Source organism: Mesocricetus auratus, unplaced genomic scaffold (genome assembly GCF_017639785.1).
Source record: "Mesocricetus auratus isolate SY011 unplaced genomic scaffold, BCM_Maur_2.0 Super-Scaffold_6730, whole genome shotgun sequence".
NCBI lineage: Eukaryota > Metazoa > Chordata > Mammalia > Rodentia > Cricetidae > Mesocricetus > Mesocricetus auratus.
In genome coordinates, this window is record NW_024429184.1 from 44,732,095 (window position 1) to 44,748,209 (window position 16,115).

Here is a 16,115-nt window from a genome sequence, read left to right on the forward strand (position 1 = left end):
GTTCAAAGATCATTAGTTCTGAATTGCTGATTCAACCTCAAGGGATAAAGAATGTGACAAAGATCTTAAGTGAATACAAACCTAAAAATTACCCTTTTATTTGAGTGCTGTTCATGAGTTACTTCTAGAATTGAAGTAGTTCTGTATTATAAAATTATGCACAGTAAGTTACAGGGAAAATCTGGTAGGTGGGATATTTATTGGACAAATGTTTCTGAAAATATAGACATTATAATCTCAAATATTTATTATAAATTATTATTGCCTATAGGTGAATGACTTAGAAGGTGCTTAGTTAGATTTTGTATTGGTATGACCAAAAATACCCAACACAAACAACTAAAAAAAGAAAGAGCTTCAGTTCATCGTGACAGGGAAGGCATGACATAGCAGAACAATTTATATCTTAGTGGACCAGAAAGGAGGAAGGGAAGAGAGAGAGAGAGAGAGAGAGAGAGAGAGAGAGAGAGAGAGAGAGAGAGAGAGAGAGAGAGAGAATTACCAGCAACTCATCTTCCCAGTGATTTACTTCCTCCGTTTCTTCTGTAGTTCTGGTTTGCAGAACCACCTTAAATAGTTCTACCAGCTAGGAACTAAGCACTAAAACTAAGAGTCTGTGGTGCACATTTCATACTTATATCATAATAGTCAGCTCCTAGTCCCCAGAGACCCTTCACCTAGTTTACCTACCAGAGTTCTCCAAAGTCTTATTAGTTTCATCATTATTTAAACTTCTAAACTCAAAGTTTCCTCTGAGACTCCAACTATTTGATGTAAGCACTAAGAAATTAATTTCCAAGATACAATGGCACAAAAATTCACATTGCAAAAGTGGGGACTGGAGGCAAAGAAAGAAGAAGTGCAATAAAAAAGGAATTTATCTGAGAGCAACAAACACTGAATTAAGAAGCTCAGTCCCAGGGTTCCAGAGCACGCTGTGGTATAGTGTGACTTCTAATGAGTTTAGCCAACCCTGTACTCATGGCGTTAATGTTGTTACGACACAGGGCCTCTCTCTTGAGAGACTGTTTGTTGCCTAGAACTTTTCTCGGCCCACATTCTACATTCTTATTACCTGCAACATTTTGAGGTCTCTGTTTCTGCTTAGACTTCACCTTCACTGCTTCCCACATCACATTGGGGGTTACCCAGAGGGACCCCATCCTGACAGAGATTGACTAGCCTCACAAGGTCCATTAAAGATCCCCTGGAAGCCTCTAGAATATTAACAGTTGCATTCTGCATGTGTGCAAAACCAGCACTACATGAATGACTTCACAGTCTGCAGCCAGCTTGAGCAGTATTGGGTCATTCTTGGACCAGAGCTCTAGTGGCCTTCTAGTACCCAGCTGAATAAACTGAAAATACTTCTGTAGTTCTTTCAAAGCAAGATACCCAAGAGGCATCATTTTCTCAAGGAGAACTCTTTAAAATGGTCTATCTTAAAATACTTAAGATGTCTATAATTTTCACCTTGCAGCTTGTAAGGGCAGGGGTCTTGACAGGTTCTTCAGAGAAAACTTCCCTATTATTTCAGTGCAAAGTGCTAGGCTTCTTATTCACCAAGTTAGTTTATTTAACAACCACAAGCACTTTGTCCTTAGCATTCAACTCACTGCATATTTTTTATGCCCTTCTCTGAACTTTGCTCCCTGTGGCTTTCACTGCAACCCTAGATAAATAACTAACTACACATGGCTCAAATTCTGTCCTGAAATATGCTTTCTAATTCAACCTCATTCAAATTCTCAGGCTGTGAGCAAGATGCAAATGAATCATTTGACAAAATGTAAGGTGAATAGCCCATAACTAGTTTCAAACCCAGTACTATTTTCATCAGAAACCTCATAGCAGGTGCTACTATCAGCATCATAGTCTTGAGCACCCATCAAAGTCACCTATTAAGCTGAATTCTAAGGCTTCTTCAACTTACATCTCCAAACTTCTTCAGGGTTCTTCCACAATCCAGTTCCAAAGTTCTAAGACTCACAAAGCCAGGTGTAGTCACAGCAATAACTTCACTTCTCTGGTACTAATTTTGAATATTAGTTAGCATTTGCACAGCTGTGATAAAAATACATGGTATAGAAATCTGAGGGAGTCGAACCCTCCCCGCAAAAAAAAGAGAGAGAGAGAAAGAAATCTGAGGGAGAAAAGGGTTCACAAGTTCCAGTATATCATGGTGGGGATGGCATGACAAACTAGAGCAGTTCACATCACAGCCAGACCAGGAAGGAAGCTTAGAGAATGCCTCAAGAAAGAACAGGTGCAATATACCACCAAATACCCATGCCCACGAACTTTCTTACATCTAGTTTCTATATCTACAGATTCTAGAATTTATCAAAATAGTAACACCTACTGGAGCTATCAGTCCTTAGGAACATTTCAGATTCAAATCAAGGAAGAAGGAAACATGTTTCTCTGCTACAACAGAGACAACACATGGGCATTAACCCTCCAACCCACTTAAATTCCCTTCAGTTGAAATATTAGTAACCAAAACAATACAGATAAGCATATGACTATGTGAAGAAAAAGGGTGATAAAATATTTAAGCTGATGTTCCTGAATAAACAAAGATAAATACACTCAAACATTTAACAAAATTGCTTCTGTTTGTTTACAGAAAGAACCGTTGGGTTTTATCTAACCACTGTGCTTAGATCATGCAAAAATACACTAGAGGAGTAAAACAGGCCTTGCAGCCTTGGCTTCATGCTTCTTCATTTACTTAGGGCTGCTAATAACCTAAGGTAAATCAGATCAAGAATGGTATTTTCATTAAAATTTTTCTATGTAGGAATAAGTAATTCTTACTGGAAACAGTGAAAAAAACCCCACCTCTACAGCATTCATAGGCATACCTAGAATAACACATACATAAACATAAGAATATGCTATACCATGCATAATAAATGTTCCTGAGACAAAACAGGGAGAAATATTATGATTGGTGTAAACACCCTCATTTTTAGATATGACAGGAGACAAATAAGTACCCATGAGAAGAGGAAAAGTATGCATACTTATACACACACACATGCAAAATAAAAAATAAATAAATTCAATTTTCTAAAATTAAAAAGAATATCTTTCTTGTGATAATAATTGATGTCTGTCAGGTCTGAGAAATACAGTGCTGAGCAATTTTGAATCTCTCTTCCTGCATTTTTCCTCTTCATGCAAAAGAAATGATTCATGTCAAATGTAACTATCTTGACAGAGGAATAGTATGTTGCATTGTGTTGCTCCATGACAGTTCTGTTCACTTTTTATTCAAAGATATGTCCTTTAGAAAAAGGTCTATATAAATTCACACCAGCAACTGTAGTTCAGAACTTCAGCCTTAGGAAAACAAACCGGATTTTGTGTTAAAGCAGTTCCTCTGTACACTCCACCTTACTGAGCAGCAAATCAACTTACTATCCATTAGTAGCATACGTGTTCTAGTTAGTGGTTTAAAACAGATAGATTTTCAAAAATCCATATAAAGGAAACGGCTATTAAAAACTGTAAGTACATGATATGAAATAAAAATAATTTCTTATGGTTTCCTGCTACTGACTGCGGTGGAAGGAGGAAGCAAAGGGTTTGAAAAACTGGGAAGACTGTCAACAAATAGACTGCAACCACAAAAATGTGATTATTAATGGGAACCTCTACTTTGGGGGATGTAGTGGACTTCTGTCACATTTCAGCAATTTGTTGATGTTTCTCTTTGTCTTTTACAGGCTAGGGATTAGATTTTGAATGCTTAGGAAGCTCTGACACTGAGCTATACTGCTAGGACTCTGTTGAATTATTCTAAACCATTTCAACTCAACATGGTTTCCAAGCTCTTTGCTTGCCATCTGTGTACTCATTGAAGAAACAGTAAATATAATGGGACTTTGTAAATTGCAACTTTGTGTGCTCTTATTCCATCCATTCAAAATGACAACTTTTCTGTTCATGAGAGAGTGCTTCTAGCAGAACCAATCTTGAAAAGTGTCTCTTTAAAAGGTCAGAGAAATGTCATCACTCACGGGATTGTCTATCCTTTCTTGATTAAAGTTCTACACATTCTTTGATGCTGGTGTCAGGCTTATTCATTCATGATCACTCAAGTGTCACTGGTCTCTACTTAACAGCAACTATATTTATTGTTTGCATAGATGCATTACTAATTGATTTAATGAATATTTTATCTTGCTCATGTTTTCTTATTTTGTATCTTTTGAATTAAAGTACACAAAGAATCCACTGAAGTTTTCAACATGTTTGTGCATGTAATATTTAGTTGCTTAACTTTTAAAAAATGTACCTGGATTGTACAATATTCTAAGATAGATAGATAGAGAGAGAGAGAGAGAGAGAGAGAGAGAGAGAGAGAGAGAGAGAGAGAGAGAGAGATTGCACTGTGGCACTGAAGCAGGACTAAAACCTAAAACCTTACAGAATAACAATGAATGTAAACTTTAAAGTTTCTGATTAGAAACATGGGGGAAGATGTGAAAAGAAGTGAAGACCATGGTTTGTGAGAGGCTGGTGGGTTTTCCTGGAAGTTGCCCAAGTCTTATAGTGGCAAAAGATCTCAGGGTTCAAGCCTAGAGCAGCAACAGATGAAGTGAACGCCATACCACTGGTTACTGAAGAGAGCAGCTAGTCGAGGTAGGGATATCTCTAGAAATCAGTCACTTCCCAGTGTCAAAGTAGTTCTAAGTACTGAAGATGGAGAAAAATGCCATTCACACAAGAGACAAAAATATATATATAATCATTGGATTAATTGAAGAGAAAATGACTGAACCTGTATTAAATATTATAATAAATTTACTAAGAGATGAAAGGAAGGTTGACCAAATAAAAAATAACCCATGTACTTTAAAGAGAAGGGGAATAAACTCTACATAGTTCTCTCAAAATTGCAAATTCAATAAAAATATAATTTTAATGAATTGTATTTGTAAAGAGGAAAAAGCAATTAAAAATTTATAAACAAAATGGCAGAACAGAGGGGAAAAACTTAGGAATAGAAAAACAAAGGAGGAGCCTCACTTTCATAGTCTAGAATGTGTTAAGTATCTGGAAGTTAAGATGCTGTTCAGAGATATTAGAAGGTACAGTTTTGTCAGGGGAACAAGGCTGTCAACTCTGACGCAAAGCTAGTGTGTCGCAAACATTTAACAAATGGTATAGAAGGTATTTGATGTGAAGGGATGAAAGAACGAATTAGTCAAGAAACAGCAGTGGATTTCCTGGCTGTTTGGAATGTCAACTGGACTCTTATTTGGATCCTTGTAAGTCCATCCAGATCTTGGAAGGCCACCAATGTTTGCCTATTGTTCTTGGTCACATTACATTTGGGAGGCGTATATTTCATATTATATTTAATATTTAATATTAAAGCTCAAAACACCTTTAACTTTTAGACTCATCTCACTCTGTAGGCCAGGCTGGCCTTGAACTCCTACTCCTCCTGTATCAGCTCCTTACTTCTGAAATTATAGGCCTGTGCACCACACCAGGGTTAAACATTCCCCACCTGACATGAAATGTAACTTAACCCATGAATTAATTACCCACCTTACCTCATGAATGGTAACAGTAAACTCAATGCTCTTCACATCACCTCAAAAGTCAATTCATTTGTTGCTCACTTCAGTTCTGTCCATCTTTTTCCAGGCGGAGGTGGTGGGGTCTTCTGTCTAGGACAGCTTAGTTTTGGGGTCAGCAATTTGAGTTCTTTCAAGGGCCCCCAATGAGAGGACTATACTCTGATTTAATTGAGTGATCTCTCTAGGAGCCTAGTGTTTCTGTTTGCCAAGTACTGGGCAGAAGTCTATAGAAGGTTCTAAAGCTTAGACCTGGGTCAGAGCTTCTCTCCTGATGGCCTATATCTGTTTCCTCAAGACCATGTTATCCCATTTTCCATGCTAGTGTGATCCGTGGCCTCCCCACTACACACATTTACCATGCCTGTGCTATCCAGAGCCTCCCCACTACACACTCAATTTCCTGCGCCCAGGCTATCTGAGGCCTCTTCACTACACACTCATACAGCCCATGCCATCGTCTGTGACCTCACTACACACATCCATACTTTCCATGCCCATGGTATCTATAGCCTCCTCACTACACACTCACATTTCCTCTGTCTGTGCTGTCTGTGTCCTTCTCAACACACACGCTCACATACAAAGTGGCAGGAGACAAATGAAACATCAAATAAGCTGTTTGGAAAATATTTTATCATGAAGTCCAAGAGTTAACTTCCACTTGTTTTTAAAGAACATGTAAAGGATTATAAAGAAGCAACAAAAGATGGAAATGCCTGTCTTCTATGAGGGTACTTGAATATCTGACACATCACTTCACTCCCCTATTTGGACTGAAAGAAGGGATTTTTTTCCATGGTAATTGCTAGCAATTATCATATTTTCCCCATAGTGAAAAGAGAATCATGAATATTTATTCATCTTTGTATTAATAGTAAAACTATTGTAATATTAAAATAGTGAGAGAAATATAGGCCTCAGAGAAGCTTAGATGCTAAATATTAGTAAAACGGGGACACAGGAGATATGGAAAGTTTGTGGTAAAGGTGTCTAGAGCTTCCAGACAGAGAAGCACCAGTGACCCTAAAGGCAGATACCAAGAATGACAAAGGTCCAACCGTTCTAGAAATCAAGACTATTTTCCTAAATATTGAAGATATACTCTAAGATGCTCTTGCTTAAAATTGAATTCTAAGTTTAAAACTATACAAGCATATTTTAATTTTGGAAATTCCCATAGAAACATTCAATATAGTAACTACCATATCCTAAATATCATTTCAAAACACTATTCTTTAATTTTAGTTTATAATAACTTTCTAAGCCTTAAAAATCAACAAGCAGGGAATATCACACTGCATAATAGCACACAATAAACTTTGGATGCATCAGAATTCTACATTTTAATTTTGAAGTTACAATCATACTACAGACTGATGTTACAACTTTTTACTCACGCTGTCAAAAGAAGAAAAATGGGAATTGACAAAGTCTGTCAATATTGGATGAGGGTTCTGGTTTTCCCTTTGTCGATACCTGTCAAATGACCATGTGGGATTTCATCTTCTTTGTTTTGTTCCAGATAAGTATCCACAGTCAATTAATGCAGGCCCTGAGGACCCATGTGAAAACAAACAAACAAAAAAACAGTGTCCACGATACACTGCCTCTGCCCAGAGTCACTTCCTGAGGTTTGAGTTAATCAGTTAGAACCCATTTATCTATTCTCTGATAAGGCAAGCAGATGTGCTGCCAGTCAAGATATCACAAATAGCCTGGAATGTCAGCCCTTCCTACTGAGACAGCACTTTTCATCTGTATAAAAATATATCAAGTTTCTAAAAGAGAAATACTGGCTGCCTGTCAGTGTACTTCCTCATGCTGGCAACACAGAGAAGATAACAGGTCACCAGTGGCTTAAAAGGTGTTAGAACACTGGATTTTATCCATCTTTAAGCTATCATACTAAAATGTGGCTTCTAATTTTATTTTCTACCATTTAACCTTTTCTTTTATAAAAAATGCTTTTATAGAATAAGCTGTATTACATAAATAAAATATATTTTAAGAATCAATGCCAAGAAAAATGCAACTTAATAAAAATAAAAAATTGCCAAAAAGTTTCATTGTATTGGCACAGCAGAAAGCAAGATTATATTGTGTATTTGCATGAAAATGTGAAAGATTATGTACCTGGTTTACCTTCCTATTCAGAGAAATTTGAAAGATTGTGGAAGTTTAAGAATTGAAGTTTTTAGCTATTTTAGTGTAAGACTATCCCTTTAATTAAAATATTTATTTAATACAGCAATAAGTTTAAATTGTGAGGACCAGTACAGGGCTTAGTTTTATTGTAGATGGTTGTGAACTACCATGTGGTTGTCGGGAATTGAACTCATGACTTCTGGAAGAGCAGCCAGTATTCTTAACCTCTGAGCCATCTCTCCAGCCCCATTTATTGGGTAAATGTGGCAGGTAAAATAAATAAATAAAATAAACTAATAGTATATTACTTTTATTTCCTACAGAACTATTTTTTCATTATGTAGTTACTCATAGATACTCATCACAATAGTCATAGCAACAAACAAGTGATTTTGTAACAGGTGAAACTTTGTAGAGAGAGCAACAGGACAAGTTCTGTATGAAGTCACTAAAGATAAGACCTAAAGAATGAAAAGGAGACCATGTTGTGCTAGCTAATTTTCTCATTGCTGTTTCCACATACCTAGCAAGGAACAATGTAAGAGGTAATGGTTATGTTTTGGCTCACAGTTTGAAGTGACACAGGCTGCCATGCAGGAGAAGGCACAGTGGTGGGCCACTTCATGGTGTCAGAGTGGGTCACTGGAACACTTTACTTCTTATATTTTGGCAGAACAGAAGTAAAGAGCAGATAGGAAGTGGGACAGGCTATAGAGCCTCAAGGGCTGCCCCTAGTGACCAACATCTCCAAGTTGTCTTTACCTCCTAGAAACTTCTTCAGGGAAATGAGATGGGAACTAAATGTTCAAATATATAACTTTGTAGGGGTATTTCACCTTCAAATTACAGTACTTACCAAACCAATTTTTGTTTCCTTAACTGTAATATTGGGAGTTTAACTGATGACCTCGCCATTACCAATCAAGTGCTTCAGCTATTGCCCTTTTACTCTTTCTTGTTTTAATTGTTATGAGATAAGGTCTTACTATGTTGCTCAGTCTGGTGGAATGTGTATCCCAGGCAAGTCCTGAATCTTCCAACCTCTGGCCACCACCTTTCAAGTAGCCTACCCTAGGAGGTTCAGCATGGATTTTTAAATGACCACTTCTGCAGAGAAATTACCAAGAGCCAAAGTTAGTTACAGTTCTCAGAGTCTCCCAAGGAAAGCAAGTCAAATGCACTCAGGTTCCGCTTTTGTCCTCTGTGCTCTGTTGGGGAAGTCCTGTTATTTGCCTGTTATTTGTCAATAAAGACTGTCTGGCCAATAGGAATCTAGATAGGTAGGACTAGGAGCCCAGGAGGATTCTGGGAAGGAGAAACACAGGAGAGTTCGAGATGTAACCGCATGGGTAGGAAGCCCGGAACTATTCTCCGGTAAGAGACATACTTAGATTAACAATTATGGGGTAATTACTTAAAGCAGAGCTAGCTAGTAAGAGACAAGCAAGGCCAACAGCTTCATAATGAATACAGCCTCCTGTGTGTTTATTTGGGACTGATACGGCTCTAGAACCAGGCTGGCGGGAAAGCGGCTCTGGAACCAGGCTGGCGTGACGGCTTCTCTCAAGGATAAAGCTTCTCTTTACAGTGCTCACCATCTCTGCCATTTTTTGTGAGTAAACAAACAACATTGGTTGGTACTTCAATTTTCTATTTTGCTTTGCATTTGGGAAGGCTTTCTAAACTTTACTTTCTAAAAAGTAAACTATTATTTCTGCTCTCATTTCATTTTCTTGCTTTGGGTTGTCTGCTATTTCTTTATACATGTAATATCATCTCCTATTTTTGCAAGGAGGTTAAAGATAATATTTTTGAAAATTTTACTTCCTGCATAATTCCTATGTTAACTCTTTTCTGTCTCCCTCTGTTCTTCTTTTCTTTCTCTCCTATTAGTACCTCTGCCCTCTCTATAAGAAGTCCGGTGATTTTTCTCAACAGATTGCATATTTAGACCTAGTAGTAGGTAAGTTAGGGGCATGATGACCAGTATTAGAGGAGAGGAAGTCTTGACAGACTATACCCCCTCATGAATACTTAGCTTTGTCATTTTATACTGCAGAGAATTTTGAAAGAAGAGTCTCCCCATCTGCCTCAAGGGTATATATTGTCAAAACTCCTGGGGTTTAGTGAGAAGACAACTGGTTGCCTTTTCACTTACGATGCAAACATTTACTTAATCTTTCACTTATGTCTAATACTGTTGCAGACCAGATATAGTTTCCTACCCTTGAAATATCTAAAAATTTCAGTATCAGTTGACAAGAAGTCATTGCTGAGCAGAGCATTGGATCTGAGAACCCAAGTGCTTCTTACATGGATTCCTAGCAGGTCACTCTGCTTCAGCCCTACCACTAACTCCCCTCCCCATTGTGGTGGCAACTATTGCAACACATCCTTTATTGTCTCTTTATATACTTAAACCTACAGCTGTTTCCCCAAAATGTGTCTAGTAGTATAGTGTCTCTCCTGTCAGCACCTTGTCCTCATGTCCACCTGGTTTGTTGTTTCCAAATTGTGTTGCCATAATGTTCCCATTTCAAAGCATCTCAATTCAGTGTTGCCATGTGGTGGTAGGATTATCAGGATTCACTGGTGGTATAGGTTTGTTGTCTATATCCATGAATTCTGTATGTGCTTCAAAAATGTTTACCTGTCAAACATCTTAAATGTTAATATGCCACTTGATTTGCTGACAATGACGAATTTAATTCTTGCCTCTTAACTTCTACATAGAAGGCAACATTAACTGCTCCCCACACCTTCAAATACATTTCTTAACTTGTGGACACTGTGCTCCTATCCAGTCTCCAATCCTGGATCCTTCTCTTCCTATCACCATAAAAAGCCGTAATGTCTTAATGCACAGTGTGAGCTTCTCACCTTACTTTAGTTATTCCCATGTATAAATGACACCACTCAAGCTCCTTATTGCAACTCCAACTCTAGATGTCACCTATGAGGAATAGATTTCTTCCAATAGTGGCTTAATTGTCTCCATTAGACACCACCAAGGCACTTTAGATTCATAAAAGTTTATGCTCTTGGGGCTGGAGAGATGGTTCAGAGGTTAAGAGCACTGGCTGCCCTTCCAAAGGTCCTAATTCCCAGCAACCACATCGTGGCTCACAACCATCTGTAATAAGATCTGGTGCCCTCTTCTGGCATGCAGGCATCCATCATGTATACATAATAAATAAATCTTAAAAAAATTTTACGCTCTTACATCCTCACACCTGGTCCTCTTTCAGCATTCTGTCTAGGTAAAGTCACCACCCAAGCATTTAAACGAAAGATTAGGTTTACCCTTAACACACTTCATTTCAGCCCATGGATTCAATCTTTCTCCAAATTCCACAATTATTGTGCCAAACACAAGTGCACTCACTTTCTGTTCTCTGTGTTCCCCCCCAGTTAGTTTTTCACATACTGGTGTCTCTCACCAGAACTGGTTAACTAGCCTCCTTACTCATCTTCCTGATTCTGTTCCCTTGTACTCATCTCAACCACAGCCAAGTTCTCACATGCTCTTTCTGGAAGACTTCATATCCCTGCTTGAAATACTGTTTTATTTGCATTTTGTATGTCAGCTTACATCCCTAGCTTTGGTGGCACCATGAAAGATACAGCCCTTCCATAATTCAGCTTCATCTCTTCCTTGAGAGCCTTGGACCTTTCTGATCGATAATTCCTGTATATGCTGTTACCTCTCCTTTGTCTAATGACTATTATCTTGATTGCTATAGCCTTGGGTATTACTTCTTTCAATACAAACTGTGTATTCCATCTTGGGTTCCTCTCTTTCACACAATATCACATTTATTTACACAACTTGTGTTCCTACCATATTAAGAATTGCTAGAATAGTTCTGGGTATCTTTGTATTCTCAGCACAAAACAGTCTCTGGCTCATAGTTGATGCTAGCAATTGTCCTGTGAATGAACAATGCAGCCAATATTAAAAAGAATGAACCATCACCGACAGAAGCAATCAGTATTTAAATTGTACATTAAGAAATGCATATAATTTTAAAGAAAATATTTCTCAAGGAAGATACTGTTCTGGAGAGTAATCTTTGACATTTCCTTACTTTCTTTGTTTTGCCCATTGCCTTCAGGATGGAGAGATTCAGGTCTTCAAGTGCAGCCAGTACATTTTCATATTCACCCAAGTGCTGAGAAAAATATTCTGTAAGTAAAAGAAGTAAAATCAATTTATGTTGAAGTCTAGATAATCCTAAGACAAAATGTTGGCTGTCTTTTAAAGGGGTCCTTTGCACGTACATGCAGACTGGTTCTCATGGAACTCTGGGCTGACCAGAGCACTGCCTGAATGCATTCTGCCAGGTAACAGAGCAGGCCAGCATAATGCCTGAACCTTTCAATAAGCTTCTCCGAGGATAAAAACCAACGAAGCACAAACATTCTAGAGTCTCGTCATAATGCAGCCTATACATACATAGATTAAAAATGAATGTAATATTGTCCTAAAAGAAAGATACCTTCTTGATTCTGCAATCTCTAAAACACTGTGATATTTCCTCTGTTGGACCCTGAATATGATATTTCGGATATAAGCCTCAGTTCAATTCCAGGAGCTCGAATTTCCTACTGTCTTTTGGATGTCGGCTGGTTACCTCCAGATGGCCTGGTCACAGTGGAGAATGGCTCCAAGTTTGTGTAACAATAGACCCAGGCCACATGGCCGTCATGAGGGCTAGTGGGACGTGCCTGAAGACTGGTGAGCATACCGTTATGGAATGTTTGAAGGCTTGTGTATGTGCATTCTAGGACCATCTCTATGGTTAAAGGAAGTGCTTCCTAGTCAGCCATATATACATATTAGATGTCTCCTGCCAGTACCCCACTTTTAGAAAGCTATTTAAGAGGATGTTTGAATAAAGCATGGTCTCCAGTATTGACTGAGAGCCCTCCTGAAATGACATGATGTCTCTGTCTCATCCTTAATGACACTGGGTAGCTAGGACTTCCATGATCCATACTCACCCATTCAGAGTTGGATCCAGGGGCTGTTTGGCTGGTTCCAAACACAGCCCAAAGACATCAGTCCAGAATATATGGTCCCTGTAGCTTAGGACTGATACAGAGATCCTTTTAGGGAAGGATTAGTGAAATAATAAATGAGCAAATACTCATTAAAGAAATAAAAAGTAACATTTTAAGTCTGATAGGATTGGCTAAGACATTTGTTTTATCTGTGTGGTGACTGTAATAAATGAAATAAATGACATTACTTTTCATGAATCAATATGCAGTTAATATTGCTGTAGAATTTTCAAAAGATGGAAAAGAATGCATATCAATATACAAGCAATATTATGTTAAAATAAGCAAAATATGCAAATAAACATGAAGAAAAGATAAGTTTGTTCATTTTTATTTCAGCATATTCCCAGCCTCAAAGAATACTATGCAGAAGTTTTTCATGTAAGTAGTAAAAATACATACAGTGAAAGATTTTTACACAGGAGCTATGATGAGAGAATTTATATTCAATTTTAAAAAGTTATCATAGAACTATTTTAATAATTCTGGAGTCCAGCAATGACTTGGACCAAGATGGTGGCAATGAAAATGGGAAGACCTGATCAGGTTGTTGATAAATTCAATACATATTGTTTCAAAGACAAATATGTGAAAAGAAATTCTGGATTTATGTGCACATTTAAAGTAAAATATATCTTTTCATATTCTTTGTAGGCATATATTCCAGGAAGCTAGAGAAATAAGGAGAACTCATTGTGATAAAGGCCCATTAGGCTTTAGGTTATTCAAATTGAAATGAAGAAAAAATAAGACCAGGTGATGTGAACACAGATGATGAAGTTGTGCAGACATCAGCTAAACGTGCTAACATAAAGAAGTAAAAATCAAATGTAAAAATTATATCTAAGATATAGAAAATGTGAAAGGAAAGGTTAATCTAAGTGAAGTAATTTGATTTGAGAGACTTTTGACTTTCAGAGAAAAGAAAATTAATGGAAATGAAATTGTGCCACCAGAAGGTCAGGTGAAATTCGCGACTAGACTTGAAGACAGTCTTTCTTCCAGGCCAGAGCTAATTCACTAATGAACAAAAATAGGTGAAGTATTTTACAGCGTGAAAATGAGAAGGCTGATGCAGTTTTTCTCCCTGGCTTTGTATTTAGGAATTGGCAAGTTTGCTAGGAGGCACTGTATTACTAGCAACACAAAATATCACATGCATTTACTGGCTTATTTTGTTTTGCACTGCTATTCTTGAATTTTAAAATTGAGATCTCTGGTATTTTGACAGAAAACAAAACAAACAAAAAACAAAGAGGCTATGGATACAGCTTAATTGATAGAGTGATGAGTGATTTTTTTTTGTGTTCATGATGGTCCTGGTTAGACAGGTCTACACACACACAGAGAGAGAGAGAGAGAGAGAGAGAGAGAGAGAGAGAGAGAGAGAGAGAGAGGGAGGGAGGGAGGGAGGGAGGGAGGGAGGGAGGGAGGGAGGGAGGGAGGGAGGGAGGGAGGGAGGGAGGGAGGAAGAGAGTGCCCAGGAATTTTCATAAAATAAAACTAGTAGTAAGGCCACTTTTTTCTTTGTTGTTGTTTTAAGAATTTGTGCATACACTGAATCTGTATTATTTTGCCCCTCCCTCTCCCTTCAACTCCTTCTGTAGCTCCACCTCTTTCTTCAAAAATTTTGATCTCCTCTAAATTATTATTGTTACACATACACATGTGTACATATGTTACATATTGAGTCCATTTAGCATTTCTTATATGTACGTATGTCCAGAGCTGACCTTTCAAAATAAAAATATCTTTGATATTCAAGACGTTTGGCTTAGTCAGAAAATGTGGTGAAGAGAAATTCACTCTTCTTTTGCTTTTAAATCGTGTGTGCTAGCACATGCATGCAGAGGTCAGTGGAGCACGCGACAAAACTATGTCAAGACTTCAGACTGGAAACTCTCATTTTCTCCCTTCGTCATTAATGCATTTGTTCATCTCAAGTCCCCACATAGAGAGGGAACGGCCGCACGGTAAGTGATACACTAGCTAGCAATGACTGTAACTCTGAGAATGGGGTGGGGGTACTAACTACAGTGTCATCCCTGACTAAGAGCTTGAGTTGGGAAGCTAAGTAAGGTGGTGATGCTCCGTGTGCTAAGATAGCTGATGAGACAAGAAGCAGACAAGCCCTAAACATCCCTTGTTTAATACTCTACCTTTTATCCTCAAGTTTAGGTTGGTGTTCTTGACTCTCTGTGTTAGAGTCCCCTAGAGCCTCACTGGTTTTGCTTCTCCATGGAACAGCAGTTGGAACTTATTATAACACATCATCTGAGATTCTACAAACTTTGACATGAAAATTAAATTTAAGATGTCTATGTGCAACAGGTAGGTGCACCGTTTTGAAAAGAAGAGTGATATCTTACAGTTTTCCTCATAGACTTTATCTGGAAGTGATGTACATGATCAGGGAGTGACATGAAGTTGTCCAGAGCCAAGGCAACAATAATTGTGGGGAGGGTTTTCTTCATAGACTAAGGACCACGAATCAGGCCAAGGTATGGAGTAAAGCAGGAGGAAGAAGGAAATGGCTGATCTTGGAGTAATGTCATATTCTTGTTGCTATAATTCATATTTTCTAATTAAATAACAATGACAGTATGATCTAGGAAATTGCTCTTTGCTAATAATCATGTCATTGAAGAAAAATAAAGATTTAAAGCAGATATTGGTCCCTTGAAACTGTCTGTGGGTGCCAAGAATTATTTTCTGGAGAAAATACACAAATTAGTTCCATCAATTTGTGAAAAAAACCAGTCATATAGAATTTGTAGAAAAAATTTATAGAAATTATTCTTTCTTAGTTTGTGTGAAGGACTTTTGAAAAATAGTCTTGGTACTGGATGTAATGGAAGAATAGAATGCAATTCATAAACACGTACATTGAGCGTACAGTCTTCCAGGAAGCAAATTGTCTTCTCGTGCATAGTTGCCATACTTTCACTTATAAAATGCTAACAAGGGGCTAGTTTCACCCTTCCCAACTGTACAGAATTAGTAGTGATAGACTGAAATTTTATTCAGCAATTCAGTCTTCCAAGTTGAATTTCCAGGTCTGGCTTAAGAATATCAAGTCAAGCAAAAGGGCCCACAGCTGTTGTGTCAGAATAGGAAATCATCTCAGAGAGCATTCTCATGAATCTAAATGACTTCCACCACATGCACCTTGCGAGCACCTAGTAAATGAGGCGTAGAAAGGAACTAAATAAAATGAGAGACAGGGCTTTGTCCCCTGTAATCTGAAGAACACAATCACCTAGAAATTTCCATAAAGATTATTCTGAGGGGGTTATGAGTGTGGGT

General features: G+C 37.9%; 1 protein-coding gene across 1 annotated transcript in view; it reads right to left on the reverse strand.

Annotated features, from left to right (window-relative positions):
• The window catches only part of Necab1 (N-terminal EF-hand calcium binding protein 1), a 170,858-nt gene that overhangs the window by 70,669 nt on the left and 84,074 nt on the right, over nucleotides 1-16,115 (reverse strand). Inside the window, exon 5 of the mRNA XM_005066820.4 lies at nucleotides 11,834-11,931. Within this exon, the coding sequence (XP_005066877.1) occupies nucleotides 11,834-11,931 (98 nt within the window). The remainder of the gene's footprint in view (nucleotides 1-11,833; nucleotides 11,932-16,115) is intronic.